At 44.2% G+C, this 17,284-nt stretch overlaps 1 protein-coding gene across 2 annotated transcripts in view; it reads left to right on the top strand.

Moving 5' to 3' along the window:
• DNMT1 (DNA methyltransferase 1) overlaps positions 1 to 17,284 on the top strand; it is a 42,523-nt gene that overhangs the window by 22,536 nt on the left and 2,703 nt on the right. For both annotated transcript variants that reach the window (XM_033923092.1, XM_033923091.1), the window contains exons 10-32: positions 676 to 785; positions 1,104 to 1,222; positions 1,432 to 1,524; positions 3,286 to 3,437; positions 4,121 to 4,308; positions 5,021 to 5,201; positions 5,389 to 5,486; positions 5,661 to 5,808; positions 6,298 to 6,413; positions 6,589 to 6,790; positions 7,458 to 7,591; positions 7,715 to 7,888; positions 8,866 to 9,090; positions 9,285 to 9,477; positions 11,209 to 11,299; positions 11,395 to 11,529; positions 11,781 to 12,063; positions 12,226 to 12,367; positions 12,696 to 12,862; positions 14,319 to 14,496; positions 15,184 to 15,379; positions 16,147 to 16,310; positions 16,402 to 16,518. In XM_033923092.1, the coding sequence (XP_033778983.1) occupies positions 676 to 785; positions 1,104 to 1,222; positions 1,432 to 1,524; positions 3,286 to 3,437; positions 4,121 to 4,308; positions 5,021 to 5,201; positions 5,389 to 5,486; positions 5,661 to 5,808; positions 6,298 to 6,413; positions 6,589 to 6,790; positions 7,458 to 7,591; positions 7,715 to 7,888; positions 8,866 to 9,090; positions 9,285 to 9,477; positions 11,209 to 11,299; positions 11,395 to 11,529; positions 11,781 to 12,063; positions 12,226 to 12,367; positions 12,696 to 12,862; positions 14,319 to 14,496; positions 15,184 to 15,379; positions 16,147 to 16,310; positions 16,402 to 16,518 (3,606 nt within the window). The remainder of the gene's footprint in view (positions 1 to 675; positions 786 to 1,103; positions 1,223 to 1,431; positions 1,525 to 3,285; positions 3,438 to 4,120; positions 4,309 to 5,020; positions 5,202 to 5,388; positions 5,487 to 5,660; positions 5,809 to 6,297; positions 6,414 to 6,588; positions 6,791 to 7,457; positions 7,592 to 7,714; positions 7,889 to 8,865; positions 9,091 to 9,284; positions 9,478 to 11,208; positions 11,300 to 11,394; positions 11,530 to 11,780; positions 12,064 to 12,225; positions 12,368 to 12,695; positions 12,863 to 14,318; positions 14,497 to 15,183; positions 15,380 to 16,146; positions 16,311 to 16,401; positions 16,519 to 17,284) is intronic.

Here is a 17,284-nt window from a genome sequence, read left to right on the forward strand (position 1 = left end):
TGGAAAACAACTCATATTGGTAACAACCTATGGTTTTCATAATAAGACGGTTTTTCTGACTAATTCTAGCTTCAGAAGTTGGTGTCTTTTCCTTCTTAATTGCAGTCTTTCTTTAGAGAGGACTGCTTACTATAAGGAGCACTTTGAATTGACATTTGTATTATAATACTAGGAATTCTCGGCCATTGATTATTGCAAGTGACTGTCTAGAGAGAACCATTCCTGGTGCTGCCTGCTTAATTTGTCCCTTCATTCTTTTCAAGCTTCAATTTCAGCACTTATAAAGGTCTCGCTCAAGCTACCATTTTTTTTTGTTTGTTTTTTTACATGGAGCAAATAGTACTATAAGAAGCTAATGGTACAGCTGGCAAATACTTCTACATACTTTTTCAACGTGTTCCTTTCCTGGGACTGAGGCTCCGCGATGGAGGCAGGGGCTATTTTTTTGTATAACCGCTTGTTGCTAAAAGTTGCGATTCAGTGTATTCCTGAATGCACCCTCCTGTTAGTGTCCCTCAGGGACACAGTTGGCATAGGCTGGTGCTATAATGCCTATAATACAGACTTTGCTTGGAAGTCTGAACCCTGTGTAGAAGAGAAAGGCAGAAGGCCCCCCCCCCCCAAAAAAAAAAAAAATATATATATATGTATATTTTAACTCTGGATCCCTTTCAGCTGGAGGAGCCAGAAATGCTGACGGATGAGCGCTTATCCCTGTTTGATGCAAATGAAGATGGGTTTGAAAGCTATGATGACCTGCCTCAGCACAGAGTGACTTCTTTCAGGTAGCCCTTGAATTCATTTTTGGAAAGGGGGAAATATAGAAGTATCTCATCTTTATATCAAAGGATCGGAATAGTGACTTTCTATGCCCCACGGAGGGTGCATGGCACCTTGTTATGTTTATGGATTTTAGGAATAGAAGATGGTGATATAAGGTGTGCTTTTATAATTAAGTGTTTAGTAGAAGGAATTGTAGTAGGACAAAGAGGTGGCAACACATTCTATAAGTGGGTCCTCAGAGGGGTTAAGGAAGCTCTTAAAGCTGTTTGCAAAATGAGATGAAAACTACGTATGATATTCATGCTCCTCTCCTCTCTCAGTATTTATGATAAAAAGGGCCACCTGTGTCCATTTGATTCTGGCCTCATTGAGAAGAACATTGAATTGTACTTCAGTGGAGTCGTGAAGCCCATCTATGATGACAATCCTTGTTCAGATGGTAAGTCTCAAGTGCATGATGGCTCTTTTCCTTTTTGCTGCAGGCTGGAAAGGTTAGAATAGCTTGCGGGAGGGCTTGGTACTGTTGGTGGGCTACCCTCATCGCCTTCCTTCCCCTAGCAGAGAGGCATTCGTTTGGGGAGTCTCTTTCTAAAGAGCAGGCTGCTTATTTACCGCCTACATTGTTGACTTTATTTCTTTGTCCCATAGGTGGTGTTCGAGCCAAGAAGCTGGGGCCCATTAATGCCTGGTGGATCACCGGGTTTGATGGCGGAGAAAGGGCTCTGATCGGCTTTACTACAGGTACAGGCTTGGAGAAATAGGCTTGTTTTTCTTTGCGAGGACCCGTTAATGTGGGAAGATTTTGCCTGTCTTTGGTCCCCTCTCTTATTCTCTTTGTAAGAGTTCTGAAGCTGTTTCCAATGACTGATTCACGGCTCACCCTCTTAGTGTATTCTGAAAGCTGTGGTACATTGCAAAGATGTAATCATGCCTTTCATGTCTATTATGCTCCTCTGCCAGCAGAATGCAAATAGACTTGAGCTGTGAACCCTGCCTTATGAAAGGCTTTGTGCAGCCAGTAGCTCTTTTGGTATTTTGTCTCCAGCAGATGGTGGCGGACATGCCATGCGGCAGAGGATTGGTCTGGTGAAGTAGGTCCAAGGCCCAGCTGGACCAGCCTTTGGTTCAGCCTATTCAGAGAGGGAAGAACTGAGTGCAGTGGTGTCCAGGGAGGCATTTCTCTTTGCTGTACTGTGCCGATGTTCACCTTTTTTCGTTGTAGGCATGGGCTCCAAGAATGTGCAAGCAGACTACTTGATGGCAAAAAGATAGAATTACCACCATATTTTTAAGTCTTCAGAAGTAATATGGGGTGGTGGGATTGAATGACTTTTGGTTGGTGGTTGCCCATCCATATTAATCAAGTGGTAATTCTAGCACTTTGGCAGGAAGATTGTAGAGATAAATTTTGCCTTCTCATCCCTTAGGTATGCCGAGAACACTATTGTGTTATCTTGAGGTGACCATTAACTTTGCAGGCTGGATCACTTGCTTGTGCTCTTTCATAAGTGCAGAGAGAGGTTTTGCAGTACTGTCATCTATTATTGCATGTTGGCTTAAGGAAGCAATAATGTCTGTGTATGTGTTAATCCCCCCAAGGACCAGGTTGGAGCAACATCTTTGGGAAAAACTTCAGGCAGTTTCTCCAGTGCAGATAATGTGTTGCTGCAGCTGGGGAGCCTTATTGCTTGCTTTTTCTTGTACTAGGCCAGCTCATTGGAATTTACTGCTGAATGGCTTTTATTCTTAAAACCATCTTTAAGGGGTTCTGTATTACAGACAAGTCCAGATTCTCAGCCTAGAAGATTTATTCAGCTGTGTTCTGATTGCAGTGAACTTTCCATCTGAAGTTATGGAAGGTCACTGGAGGATCTCCTGTTTATTTCTTGATACATTGCCTTTCAGGGGTATAGCCAAAGCAGTTTACTATATTTTCTCTGTTTCTAGTGAGTTCACAATCTAGGTTTTGTACCTGGGAGCAGTGGAGGGTTAAGAGATTTATTTTATTTTGTCAGGGATCACAAAGAACCTTAGTGGGATCTGAACCTGATTCCCACGGTTTAGGCTATTCTCTAGCTGAAAGTTTTTAGGAGGAGAATTTTCTTTCATTTGCTTTTAACAGGATTGCTGGAGCATATAAGTGGTTGCATAGAGCCTTTTACAGGGCTGGGTTCACAGCTCTTAAAGTCTTTCTCCATCTGCTAGCTGAGGGGCATAACCCATGCATTGTGGCCTGGTCTGGTTGGACTTAAGGAAAAAAATTAACAGGTAAGATACGATTTTTCCTTATTTTGATTGAACCAAAATGTTTAAGGAATAGGGCAAGCTGAGTAGCTTAAAACAGACAAATCTTTATGAGCTGTTTAATGTCTTCCCTGGAGCATGAACTGGCTTGCTCTTTTGTGGAAAAGTCCTGCTTGGTGTAAATAACTACTCATAAGAAATCTCAGCTATGAAGGCCGTAGAGTTCCCTTTAAACACCTCTACCTCTCCTCTGCCCAGCATTTGCTGACTACATCCTGATGGAATCCAGTGAAGAGTACGCCCCTATCTTTGCATTGATGCAGGAGAAAATCTACATGAGCAAAATAGTGGTGGAATTTCTGCAGAACAATCCCGATGTCTCTTATGAGGATCTGCTCAACAAGATTGAGGTGAGAGGGATCCTTGTTCTATTGATGAGAGAAAAGAAGGTGTAGAATGCCACCACTTGAAACAGTCTAATGAATGAAGAGCCTTATACAGGGAGGCCCTGGGTACATCATGGCACTTGGTGAGATTTGGATTTAGAATGTCCCCAATGAGGTCTTCATCAGGGAAAGAAGACTGTCACTATCTGATGTCAGAGGCACTGAAGTTTGCAGTCCTCTTGCTGTGTGCATATCCTAAGGCTGCTTTCAGCGTATAGTTCTTGAAGTGTGGTTTATTTTCATTTGATATACCACTCTTCCTTTAGACTAGTGTCTTGCAAACTTTTTTCAGCCGTAGCACATGTACGTGATGTCATCACGTTGACGTCTACGCATGCTCAGAGGCCCTCCAGATGCAGCCCTGAGCTCGGGGGCCTTCCAAAACCTGGACAAATTGCCAGGTTTTGGAAATCCCTCCATCTGGTAGCCCTAAAATTCTGGTACGCTGGGGGCAGTGACAGACTCCTATCTCTCGCTGCACACCCGGAATTTTGCTGCAGCACAGAGTTTGCGATACACTGCTTTAGGCAATAAGAGTGGTGTACAATGGTTAAAATCACATTTAAAAATGAGGGAAAAGATCGTCCTTCAGTAACCAAGTATGCCCCTGCCATTTCCAGTACTGGAGTTTACTCCATGTTTTTCAGACCGCTGTTCCTCCTGCTGGGCTGAACTTTAACCGTTTCACAGAGGACTCGCTCCTGCGACATGCTCAGTTTGTGGTGGAGCAAGTGGAGAGCTACGATGAGGCTGGAGACAGCGATGAGCAGCCTGTAATCATCACGCCCTGCATGAGGGACCTAATTAAGTTAGCAGGTGTCACCCTGGGCAAAAGGTAGGAAATTAGGGCTATATTAAAAACAAAAGCATCACACTGTGAAAATATTTATATATAGTACTGATCCAGATTTTTAGCTTACACTGTTTACAGTAGGTCAAAGTGATGATTGTATTCAGGTGTACCAGGTCTAAGAAAAGAATGTGCTTTGGTGAGCTAGTAATATTTAAATTCTCTTGCATTTGCTTTAAGTTGGTTTGGGGATTGGCCCCTACCTATCTTTTGTCTCATTTCGTGCTATACAGCCCTACGAGGATAACCAGAAATTGTCATTTATTTGCCTATCCAGATACAGGTCCTTTTTGAACAGGACTTTTATGTTTCAAGCAAGTAAACAGCAATCCTGGTTAGATAATTACATCAATGGAGCCAGGTTGACCTATGGCGCATTTCGGAAATAAATTAAGACTCTAGTGTTTGATAGATTCATTTCCTAAATAGAAGTTATACTAATTACAATAATTCTACTCTGACTATTCTTAAGAAATATGTTGTACCTTTTGTTATTTGTATTTTGTACTTTGCTGATTGGCCACTTCTCTTCAGTGTAAACCGCCTAGAAATTATCTGATTGTGGCGGATAGAAGAATAAAGTTATGTTATGTTATTAGATGGGTCTTAATTGAGATGAAGATGAAAGTGCCTGTGAAAGAGAGAACACTCTGGAATGACAGGTAGAGCTAATGTTCCTTTTTGGGCTCTTTTGCAGGCGTGCTGCCAGGAGGCAGGCAATCCGGCATCCCACCAAAATTGATAAAGACAAAGGGCCAACTAAAGCCACCACCACCAGGCTCGTATCTCAGATATTTGACACTTTCTTCTCGGAGCAAATTGAAAAGGACGAGGACAAAGAGAACAACTCAAAGCGTAGACGCTGTGGGGTGTGTGAGGTAAGGAAACGGCCTTCAAGGCCTCTAATGGGAGAACTGTCTTACTGTTCTCCTGTCCTGTTACACACGTTCTCTAAAGCTGTCCTAAACAGCACAAAAATAAATAAGGCTAGAATTCCTGAATATAAACCTCCTGAAACCTTTGACACCTGCGCCAGGCTTGACTGCCTTGTTTTATTCTTGATAGGTTTGTCAGCAGCCGGACTGTGGAAAGTGCAAGGCTTGCCAGGATATGATCAAATTTGGAGGTGGTGGCCGTAGTAAGCAGGCCTGCCTGCAGAGGAGGTAAAGCTGTTGCTCGGTTTCTGTTTGAGAACGCACAGATGTTGTATGATGTCGTACTCATCAAGGAAATGGTCTTGTTAACCAGCTACATGTTCTCTACAACTTTAGAAGGGTTCGGCTCATTTTTATGGACTAATCACAGAATTTAATAAATAATAAATGTTTAATTTCAAGGTGTCCAAACCTGGCTGTAAAAGAAGCGGATGAGGATGAGGAGCTGGATGACAACATTCCCGAAATGCCTTCGCCAAAGAAAATGCTGCAAGGAAGGAAAAAGAAGCAGACAAAAAGCAGGATCTCCTGGGTGGGAGAACCAGTCAAGGTAATGCCAGAAGTGCTGACCCCCTCGACAGGAAAGACTTTGTGCTGCCATTGGTGGATCTGAACTGGCAGACTTTGGGCTGTGCTGTCACTGGCAGGGCTGAATTAACAGCATGAGATCTTGTTAGCAGCTCTTACCCACAGACCTCTTCCATAGCTTCCTCCTTAATAGGTTCTCTTCCCACCTTGTGTTACTTGATCATGCAAGATACTTTAGGCAAAGTCTCTTTCCTACCATGGTATTGTGCTGTGGCATTATGGGGAAAAGAATCTGAAGCCACTGATTCCATAGTAAACTTGGAAACTTAAATACATGTAGAAAATAATTGGTCTACTGCTTTAGCTTCTCGCAATGCTGGGGAGGTGTCTGTGTACTTTTGTCCATGATATATCCTTCTTAAATCTGTTTTCTATTTGGTTTTCCTTCCGTATGAAGAGCATTTCCTGTTTTCTAGTTTTGTTTTACAATCCGCCTGCCTTCCTTTTGCAGACGGATGGAAAGAAGGAATTCTACCAGAAAGTGTGTGTTGATTCTGAAACCCTGGAGGTTGGAGATTGTGTTTCAGTCAGTCCAGATGACCCCACAAAACCTCTGTTCCTAGCAAGGTGAGCATGCATATGTCATGCTCTGCAATGAACATATTCTGAAGGTTCCTGTGAACTTGTGCAAGACTTTCTGCTCACACATTGTACAATAGATCAGCCTTTTGGCCTTTTCTTGAGAGGCAAGATGAGCACAGACATACAGTATAGTTTGTTTTCCACTGTGTTTGTGTTGCAGAATTACTGCACTTTGGGAAGATGGCAGTGGGCAGATGTTCCATGCCCATTGGTTTTGCCGGGGGACCGATACCATTCTTGGAGCCACGTCAGACCCTCTGGAACTCTTTCTGGTGGATGAGTGTGAGGACATGCAGCTCTCCTACATCCATGGCAAAGTGCATGTTCTGTACAGGGTTCCATCTGAGGGCTGGTTCTTGGAGGTATGATGACATCTTTTCGGGCTGTGTCTGTTTAGTCATGTTCTCTCCCCCCCCCCCCAATTCTTTAATCTTTTTAAAACTTACAATAAGTGTAACAGTAAATACAACATTTTATACTCAAATACCACACTTAAAATTCTATTAATATCTATATCAGAATTTATCCCCTTCCCCCCTAATTAATCACAATTTCCAACACCTAAAATATCTAGCATGAATCCATACCTATATACCAAAATTAATTATCATACCAACCCCTCCTCCCTCCCAAATGTGCATTTTTAAAGGGAAAAAAATAGTCATGTTCTCTTGATTTTTACAAAGCAGATTCTGTTCCATCCCTTTTAACTTTTTATTTTGCCTTAGTTGTAGGCAACGTCTAGGTCCAGAGTCCTGACTAGGTCTTAAAACCATTAAAAAAAAAAAGCATTTGAAATAATTTACTTTCCAAACCTCTCCTTTTCCCTAGCATGGATTTTGTTACATAGGGGTGGGTGATTCTACCAGCAGCTGATCTGGCAAGCTTGTGAACAAATTCTAGAACAAGCCATTCCATGCACCTGACATACAAGATACTTGAGGTGGGATAATTCATAGAAACAGGAAATTACAGCTGTTAACCTGTACTTTGTTGCCCCTCACACACACGCACACATTTTACCTGCAGGGAGGATTGGATGTGGATATGAAAGTGGTAAATGATGACGGCAGAACCTACTTCTATCAGATGTGGTATGATCCAGAATATGCACGCTTTGAGACGCCCCCTAAAGCCCAACCGACAGAGGACAATAAGTACAAGTGAGGGCCACTTTTCATCTCTCTACCCACTCCCCACCATCACCACAACCTTCCCCAGTGCATGCAAGAACTAAATATTTTTTTCAAAAGAAGAAATGCATCTGTCTCGACTTTCCTGTCCAGGTTTTGTGTTAGCTGCACCCGCCTAGCTGAAATAAGACAGAAGGAAATGCCCAGAGTCTCTGACCCCCTGGAGGAGGTAGACGGAAGGGTCTTCTACAGTCTTGCCACAAAAAATGGAGTTCAGTACAGAATAGGGGACGGAGTCCTGATGCTTCCTGATGCTTTCCCCTTCAGGTTAGAAATCTAGGCTATTTTGAATTAAATATTTGTGGGAAGGGTGGGTGGAGAGGGAATAAATTTATGTATGTAAAATGATAATTGAACAAATTTCAAGTGATTGTGGAAAAGTTTCAAAGGATAGAATATTATGTACTTGATGTAAGATGAAATAATGTGGTTGTGGGCAATCCTTAAATACTGATTATGGTGATCTTTGATATATTGCCTTTCCTCCATGGACATCAAAGCTGTTTACAATACATTGACCCTTGATTTATAATCTTTATTCATTTTACATCTTACAATAAGTGTATCAATAAATGACATTTGAAATTGAATACATCACTTGAATTTCTATCATATTCAACATTAAATCATAGAATTTAACCCCCCTCCCTCCCATCCCTACCATAACTTATGCAATCGCATATATCATATAAAATATTCTTTCTTATTGATCTAAACATTTAATAAAATACAGAAATTGACCCTTAAGTATTTTCCCTACCTGTCCCGGCAGATTCACTTATGGTACCTGGAGCAGTGAGGGTTAAGTGACTTGCCCAAGGTCACAAGGAGCAGCGCTGGGTTTGAGGTAGCAGCTCTAACCACTAGCCCTAATAAATATACATGAGAGAGATTTGCATATAATGGAAGTGACAGGCATGCAAATCTGCTCCATGCATATTCATTAGGGCTATCCTGAAAACCCGATTGGCCTGGTGGTCCACCAGGACAGGGTTGGGAACCACTGCACTAGGCTACTCCGTCAAATGTTAGAATCTGAAAACTAATTTGGCTATTCTATGTTTATCGCTAAAGTATTTCCAGAATTAACAAAAAGAGTATGTATCTGGGATGGAGAGGATGTGGCCAAAGAGGAGTTTCAGATTTGCTTTGGATGCTGGCCCTAGAAATTGAGAACATGCCCCTTCCTACTCCCATAATGTTTAGTGGACCTTGGCATTTACTTTCCCGAGTCTGTTCCTCAGCGTGAGACTAAGCAGTCCCATGAAACGGCCCCAGAAGAAGGATGACGTGGATGAAGACATGTACCCAGAATATTATCGCAAATCCACGGACTACATCAAGGGCAGCAACTTGGATGCTCCAGAGCCTTATCGCATTGGTCGCATCAAGGAGATCTACTGCCACAAGCGCAGCAATGGCAAGCCTAATGAATCGGACATCAGGCTGCGTATCTACAAATTCTACAGGTAGGAGAAGGTTAATACCCTCAACTGTCTCAGAGAAGACTGTGCAGTTTCTCTTTAGTCCCAGAACCACGTGACAATGAACTTTTTGTTAGTGTCCCACAGATCGTTCCAGAATTTTTTGTGCTGGTCCTACATGGCTTTGACACATTATCATCGTGAAGTTGTGCTGTTTTTTATTATTATTCTCTTGCTAGGCCCGAGAACACCCACAAGTGCATGAAAGCCAGTTACCATGCTGACATTAATCTGCTGTATTGGAGTGATGAGGAAGTCAATGTAGAGTTCAAGGATGTGCAGGGCCGCTGTACTGTGGAGTATGGCGAGGACCTGACTGAATCTATTCAGGAGTATTCCTCTGGGGGATCCGACCGCTTCTATTTCCTTGAGGTAACAGTTCTTTTTGCTCTTAGCCTAAATAGCCCTCATGTTAACAAAGAACAAAATAAACTGTACATCGATTCAGGGAAAAATTATTTGATTCAATTTGGCCCACTGAATTGATATTCGATTCACTTTTCCTGCCCAATCGGATAGTTTTTCAAATGTCCTGGCGGGTTTATTTCATAGCCTCTTCACCTACCCACTCCCCTTTGCCCTCGCCAACCCTATGCCAGTGCTGTGGTGTAAACAAAAAAGACTTTCCTTTAGCGTCCCTCCAGACTGGCACAGAACGGATGGGTTTATGTTCCTCTGCCAGCAGATGGAGACGGAGACAATGACTTTTGGCTGTAGTACAAGTGGGCTGTGCAGTCCCATCTACAGTCAGTCTATTCTCGGTCTCCAACAGGTCGAGGTGGTGAACCTGTGCAGACTTTCTTTGGTTTAGTGTAGGGCCTGTTGTATTTTGATTTGGCCGCCTTGTCCTTTTTTGTGGTGCCGAATTGAGCTTGGGGACCCTTTTAGGGGTCTGTCCGACTTTGGGATTGCCACACTCGACTGGTTTAGTCCCCCCTTCCCCATTTCCCCTACCTTTCCAAAATTTTTTGAGCTAGAGGTGCCTCGGCTTTAAGCCTTGCCGCCTCTCAGGAAAGGCATATAGCTTTGAGAGCCAGTGGAGTCTGCTTTCTAAAGTTTTATTGAAAAGAAAATAATCCTGAGGCAGTGTCGGTCTGAACGGAAGCTTTCAGTTAGCTTCAATTGACTGTAATTGGCTTTTCTTTAGCACCTCTCATGACCGGTACAGTTCACTGATGGGTAATAGCTCACCATGACCAGCAGGTGGAGACTGAGACAAAACCTTTTGGCTGTAATGCAAGTAGCTGTGCTTCCCCTTAACCTAACCAGTCTGTTCTCAGTCTCAGCAGGTGTGGTAAGCTGTTGCTAGTCTTCGTTGGTTAGTGTAGGTTTGTTGGAAGTTGTTTAGTGGCCTTCTTGTCCCCGTCTTGTGCTGGACTGAGCTTGGGACCCTTTCGGGGGTGTTAACACTCGATGGGTCACGAGTTCAGTCCCTCTCCCCATTTCCTCCACCTCCCCAATATTTTTCTAGAGGTGCCTCAGTTGTAAGCCTTGCCACCGATACTGGCAAAGCATATGGGTTAGAGAGTCAGTGGAATCTGTTCTGATAGAAAAAAAAAAAAATCCTGAAGCACTGCCGGTCTGAAGAGAGCCTTCAATTGTCTGTAATTGATTTTTTTTTTTTATTGTTAGCCGTCACTTTTCTGTTAGCTAGGTCGTGTATTGCGCAATGAGCACTGTCTGTTGTTCTTGTGGGATTCGCATGAAAAGAGTTATATTTATTTTTTTTCTGCGGGTTCTAGTATTTTTATAGGGTCGGGGAGATTAAAAAGAACAGCGGCTTTGACTCAGCAGACGTAGCTGGCGAGCTGTGGGGATGTTTGCTGAAGGGGTTTTTTCTATGCAGTTTCCAACAGTCTTGTTCTATATTAGTTGTTACTCCTGTTAGGAGTGTTATTACTGTGATAATTAGCACTTCTTAGTTCTGCTTGGCTATTTGGCAGACTGGTTAGAGGGAAGCACAGCTACTTAAAGGTTTTGTCTCAGTCTCCACCTGCTGGTCATGGTGAGCTATTACCCATCAACGAACTGTACCGGTCTGGAGAGTCTAAAAGAAAAAAAATTAGCAGCTAAGAACCTAATTTCTCCTTCTCTTGTTTTCAGGCATACAGTGCAAGAACAAAGGGTTTTGAAGATCCTCCGAATCATGCCCGCAGCTCCATAAACAAAGGCAAAGGGAAGGGGAAAGGCAAAGGTAATTTGCATAATTCTGCCCGCTCAGACTGGTAGAGCAAAGGCTAGGGAAGGATTCTTTTCGTGTCACCAGTTCACATTTCTTTTACCTAATAGGGAAGGGTAAAGGGAAATCATCGTGCACGTTGGAGCAGAGTGAGAGCCATGCGATGGAGAATAAGGTTCCTAAACTTCGCACTTTGGACGTGTTCTCTGGTTGTGGAGGATTGTCTGAGGGTTTCCACCAAGCAGGCAAGCACAATGAGCTTTGTGTGTCAAAACATGAGTCGTCTTTTTGATTTAGCGTGCTGCTGTTCAGACACTGCTCGCACAAGCTTCAGAGTCGTCGCTGGCCAAACTGGTGGTGGTTAGAGAGGATGGGAATCCAGGTGAAAGCATGTGCAGAAAGTGGCAGGGTAGTTGAGCATTAATTTTCAAATGGTCTAAACAGTTTAGCCTTATGAGATCTTCAGCTCTGAGCATGCAGTGGTTCTCTCCTGCAGGGGTTTCGGAAACATTGTGGGCAATTGAGATGTGGGAGCCGGCAGCCCAGGCCTTCCGCCTGAATAATCCTGGAAGCACAGTTTTTACCGAGGACTGCAATGTGCTACTGAAGCTGGTCATGTCAGGGGAGAAGACGAACTCTTTGGGACAGAGGTTGCCCCAGAAGGGTGATGTGGAGATGCTTTGTGGCGGCCCCCCCTGCCAAGGTTTCAGTGGCATGAACAGATTCAACTCACGCACTTACTCCAAATTCAAGAACTCTCTGGTGGTTTCCTATCTCAGGTCAGCCGGGATGTTCTGGGTGTGGTTCAGAGGGAGCACAGCATTTTCCAAAAAAGAGTTGAACAGCTTCACATAGACTTACAGCTGTTTGAACTCGAGGCAGGTGTTTAACAGTGGGGTGAATTGGCTTTGATGCTAACAGCAGCTGTTTGTCTCCTACAGCTATTGTGATTATTACCGGCCCAGGTACTTCTTGTTGGAAAATGTCAGGAACTTTGTGTCCTTCAAGCGGTCCATGGTGCTGAAGCTGACCCTTCGCTGCCTCGTGCGCATGGGCTACCAGTGCACATTTGGTGTGCTGCAGGTACATCTGGGAGACTTGCTCAGAATTTGAAAGGATCTGACCAAAGTTAAGCACCATTGTATCCATCCCCCAATGGGAGAGGGATAAACATGGCAAGGGGATGGGAAGGAAATAGAGGAAGATACTGAGAGTGAGCCAGATGAGCAGCAAGGTTTGATTCCTCCCCCGTCCCCCCCCCCCCCCCAGCGTTTAGTATATTTTTGTAAAGTGCTTTTCTCTACAAGTGGCCCAGTCAGAAACCCCAAAGAAACATAATGAGCTGCTGGTCTTGATAGATAACCAAATGGCCAGTTCTGAACCAATAGCTTTCCCCATCGCTCCTCTTTAGGCTGGGCAGTATGGAGTAGCTCAGACGCGGAGAAGAGCCATTATTCTGGCAGCAGCTCCGGGAGAGAAGTTGCCCATGTTCCCTGAACCACTGCATGTCTTTGCACCACGGGCCTGTCAGCTCAGCGTGGTAGTGGATGACAAGAAGTTTGTCAGCAATATTGTGAGGTGAGTGCTACTTTGGACATTATAATACCTGCTATACTTCACCAAGAACTTGGCCTTGTATTCTGTGTAGGTAATGTCTGAGCAGACGTCTGAAGGGAAGCCTTCAATTACCGTATATACTCCAATATAAGTCAAGACCCCCATTTTCCCCCCAAAAAAGGAGGAAAAATGGTTGACTCGAATATAAGTTGGGCGGTTTAATATTCAAGTTCTGCACTCAGCCACCCTCCCTGCCAAGTTCTGCACCCAGCCTACTTCCCTCCTTGCCCTGCACTCAGTCCCATTCCCTACCAGGCTGTGAATCAAACCCCCCTCCCTGCCAGGCTCTAAACACTGTCCCACCTTCCTTCCCTGTACCCTCTTCCCCCTAAAAAGAGCCAGCCTCATCAGTGATGTCACACTGGCTTGATTGCCCTCTAACCCAGCCAGCCCTCTAACCCAGGGGTCTCAAAGTCCCTCCTTGAGGGCCGCAATCCAGTTGGTTTTTCAGGATTTCCCCAATGAATATGCATGAGATCTATGTGCATACACTGCTTTCAATTCATATTCATTGGGGAAATCCTGAAAACCCGACTGGATTGCAGCCCTCAAGGAGGAACTTTGAGATCTCTGCTCTAACCTAATCTTCCCCTTAACTTAAACCACCTAGTGGTAGGCCGGGACAGGAGATATCCCTCCCATCTCCTGCCCTGGCCAACACTAATAATTACCACCCTCCCTCCTTCCCTCCATCGCGTACCTCTTCCCTGGTGGTCCAGTGTGTATCCCGCGCTGAAATTCTTTGTAAAGGTAGCCACCGGCACGCAGGCACGAGCTTTTCGTGTTGCCAGCCAGCCCTGCACCGCTCCTTGATAGGCTGCCGCAAGATCTCGCGGGATTCACAGTTCTTGTGGCAGCCTATTAAGGAGCGGTGCAGGGCGGCTTGCAGCACAAAAAGCTCGCTTCTGCGTGCCGGCCCAGGTGTGCCGCTGGCTACTACCTTTACAAAGGATTTCAGCGCGGGATACACACTGGACCACCAGGGAAGAGGTACACAAGGGAAGGAAGGAGGGAGGGTGGTAATTATTAGTGTTGGCCGAGGCAGGAGACAGGAGGGATCCCTCCTGTCCCGGCCTAAGGCAGGCTTGAAGGAGGTCCGGGAGGGTTTCGGGTGGTCACTGGGGGATGACCCGAATATAAATCGGGACCCCCATTTTTGGGCCAATTTTTTGGCCCCCAAATCCCGGTTTATATTTGAGTATATACGGTAAGTTTTTTTAAAAAATTGATTTTTATTGCTAACAGGCACTTTATTTCCCCTTGTAGCGGTTTTCGTAGTAAGCACTTGTAAGAAACTTAAGTGCTCATTGTGTTCCAGGCGCGTGGTTAATGCAGCTGGTGTGTGCATGAAATGCACCGGCCGCCACGAAGGATGTTAAAGGAAAATCTATTCTTCTGGCTTTTGATTTTATTGCAGACTAAACTCCAGTCTGTTCCGAACCATCACAGTGCGTGACACCATGTCGGACCTGCCAGAGATTAGGAATGGAGCTTCTGCCCTTGAAATTTCCTACAATGGGGAACCTCAGTCCTGGTTCCAGAGGCAAATCAGAGGTTCTCAGTACCAGCCCATTCTTAGGGACCACATCTGCAAGGTAATCCAAAATCCAGTAGAAGCTGGTCTGTGCCCGAGGTTTGTGCAGTAATCAATAACTTAGTAATGGTGATACTGTGGTTATTCTGATCATGGCAGTGGCATGTTGAATAATTGGCCAACGCAAATAAAGCCTGCTCTTTCCTCTCTGCAACCCGACTCTGTTACCTCTAACTGAACAGTCAATGCAGTGCTTGTCCCTCCTAAGGGGAGGGGCTGGGGGACTCCAAAGCTCTCCAACCGCAAGGGCCCCGGAGCCAGCCTTGGGGGATTACAGAACAGGAGCTAAGTTTTATTACTCTGTTCTTTCTACCGCTTTAAATTCTACTCTCACGTGTTGCATTTTGCTGCTGTGGGCAAATTTGACATCTCATCATTGTCTACTATTATATAATCCTCTGACAGAGTTGCATCCATTGCATGTTTGTTGCAAGAGCTATTTTATTAAGCTGTTTGAATAAAACTGCTGCAATCTTGTCATGTTCAAAAGTAAAGGAAAAGTAATTTAGCTACACTAAAATGGTAATTGTAATCGGTAATTAATTGCTTTCCTAGATGGGCAGCTTAATTTCCGCAACTAATTTAAGGTGAAAAGTAAAAGTAGCTGTAATGGGCACAACACTGCCTGCAGCCCATTGGCTATAATTGCTGAACCTTCTGCCATGGTTTCCTTTTTCATTTGTCACAGGATATGAGTGCACTGGTAGCTGCTCGAATGAGGTATGTTCCTCTGGCCCCTGGCTCAGACTGGCGACACTTGCCAAACATTGAGGTACGGCTCTCGGATGGCACAACCACCAGGAAACTGCGGTATACACACCATGACAAGAAGAATGGGCGCAGTAGTACAGGTGCCCTCAGAGGTGTCTGCTCCTGTGTAGAAGGTAGGCTTTGACTTAAGAAGAGCAGCCCTTTCTCACGGTGGCCAAAACCCAAAGCATAACAACATTCCATGCTACCGATCCACGGAAGCAGTGGCTTCCCCCATGTCTTCTCAATAACAGACTATGGACTTTTCCTCCAGGATATTGTCCAAATCTTTCTTAAAACTAGCTACGCTATCCACTTTTACCACAACCTCGGGCAGTGTGTTCCAGAACTTAACTATTCTCCAAGTGAAGAAAAATTTCCTCCTATTGGTTTTAAAAGTATTTCCCTGTAACTTCATCAAGTGTCCCCTAGTCTTTGTAATTTTTGACAGAGTGAAAAATTGATCCACTTGTACCCATTTTACTCCACTCGGGATTTTGTAGACTTCAATCATATCTCCCTTCAACTGTCTCTTTTCCAAACTGAAGAGCCCTAACCTTTTTAGTCTTTCCTCATACGAGAAGAGTTACATCCCCTTTATTATCTTGGTCGCTCTTCTTTGAATCTTTTCCAGTGCTGCTTTATCTTTCTTGAGATAAGGAGACCAAAATTGAATGCAATATTCCAGGTGAAGTCGCACCATGGAGCGATACAGGGGCATTATAAAATTCTTGGTCTTGTTAAACATCCCCTTTTTTAAATAATTCCTATCATCTTGTTTGCAGTAACACAGTACAGAAGATAAAGACCTGTACAGTCCATTGAGTTCTTGTGTAGATTGTGTGCAGCAGCTTTACAAGACTTAACATGACTGCCTTTGCTCCTTCTTCATCCCGTGCAGGTAAACCTTGTGACCCAGCAGACAGACAGTTCAACACCCTTATCCCCTGGTGCCTGCCCCACACTGGCAACAGACACAACCACTGGGCAGGCTTATATGGGAGACTAGAATGGAATGGCTTCTTCAGTACAACTGTCACCAATCCAGAACCTATGGGCAAACAGGTAGGGCATCCAGGGTATTTGCCTCCTGGAATTCAGCAGAGTTCCTTTTATTTAGACTCAGTTGCTGAAGTAATTTGTTTTTCTTTCTCAGGGTCGTGTTCTTCATCCAGAGCAGCATCGTGTGGTCAGCGTACGTGAGTGTGCCCGGTCCCAGGGTTTCCCGGATACCTACAGATTGTTTGGAAATGTTCTCGATAAGCACAGACAGGTCAGGGTTCAACTCTCAAAGGCATTTATTTCAAGAGTGGGGGAATTGTTTCACTCGGAGATATGGGAAAAATGGGCCTGAGTGATGTCTTAATCAGCTGTTTATAGGATTCAGGAGAATGACTGAACAGATGCTGTTCTTGGGACATTCTGATAGCAGTAACTTGTCAGCTCCTTATCTGAGAACAGCTTTTGAACAGTACAGTGTGTGTTTTGTACGTCACTGCATCTCTTGTATAAGGCTGTCAATCGGGAAAGTAAGTGAGGAAACCTGAATATAAATATGGAATTAAAAATGAGGGGAACTCCAAGTTGAAGACAGGAGCTTACTCATGGGATTCTGATTATCCATATGAACAATCGCTCTTCAAACTGTCCTCGACCACTACTTTTTATTATTTCTTTAGCACTCCCAGACATATGCAGCGCTGTACATTAAACACGTAAGAGACAGTTCCTGCTCAAAAGAGCTTAATCAAATTATGACAGACATACAGCACAAATGGTGAAACTATGTATGTTTAGGTATGAAATTACAGAGGGAATGATGAGGTAGAGAGGGTAAGGGACTACAGAGGGAATGGCAAACAGATTTTTGTGCTTTAAGCTTGGATTTGAATTCTGCCAGAGACGGAGCTTGACGTATCAAGTCAGGCAAGTAGTTTCATATGGCACAGCAACAAATCAGCAGTTAGATTAGTTATGTCTGCAAAAGCAATGAGCTGTGTTTTCTATGGATCTGTAGGCATTGTGATATACACTCCTTT

The sequence above is a fragment of the Geotrypetes seraphini genome, chromosome 16 (genome assembly GCF_902459505.1).
Source record: "Geotrypetes seraphini chromosome 16, aGeoSer1.1, whole genome shotgun sequence".
NCBI classification, from domain to species: domain Eukaryota; kingdom Metazoa; phylum Chordata; class Amphibia; order Gymnophiona; family Dermophiidae; genus Geotrypetes; species Geotrypetes seraphini.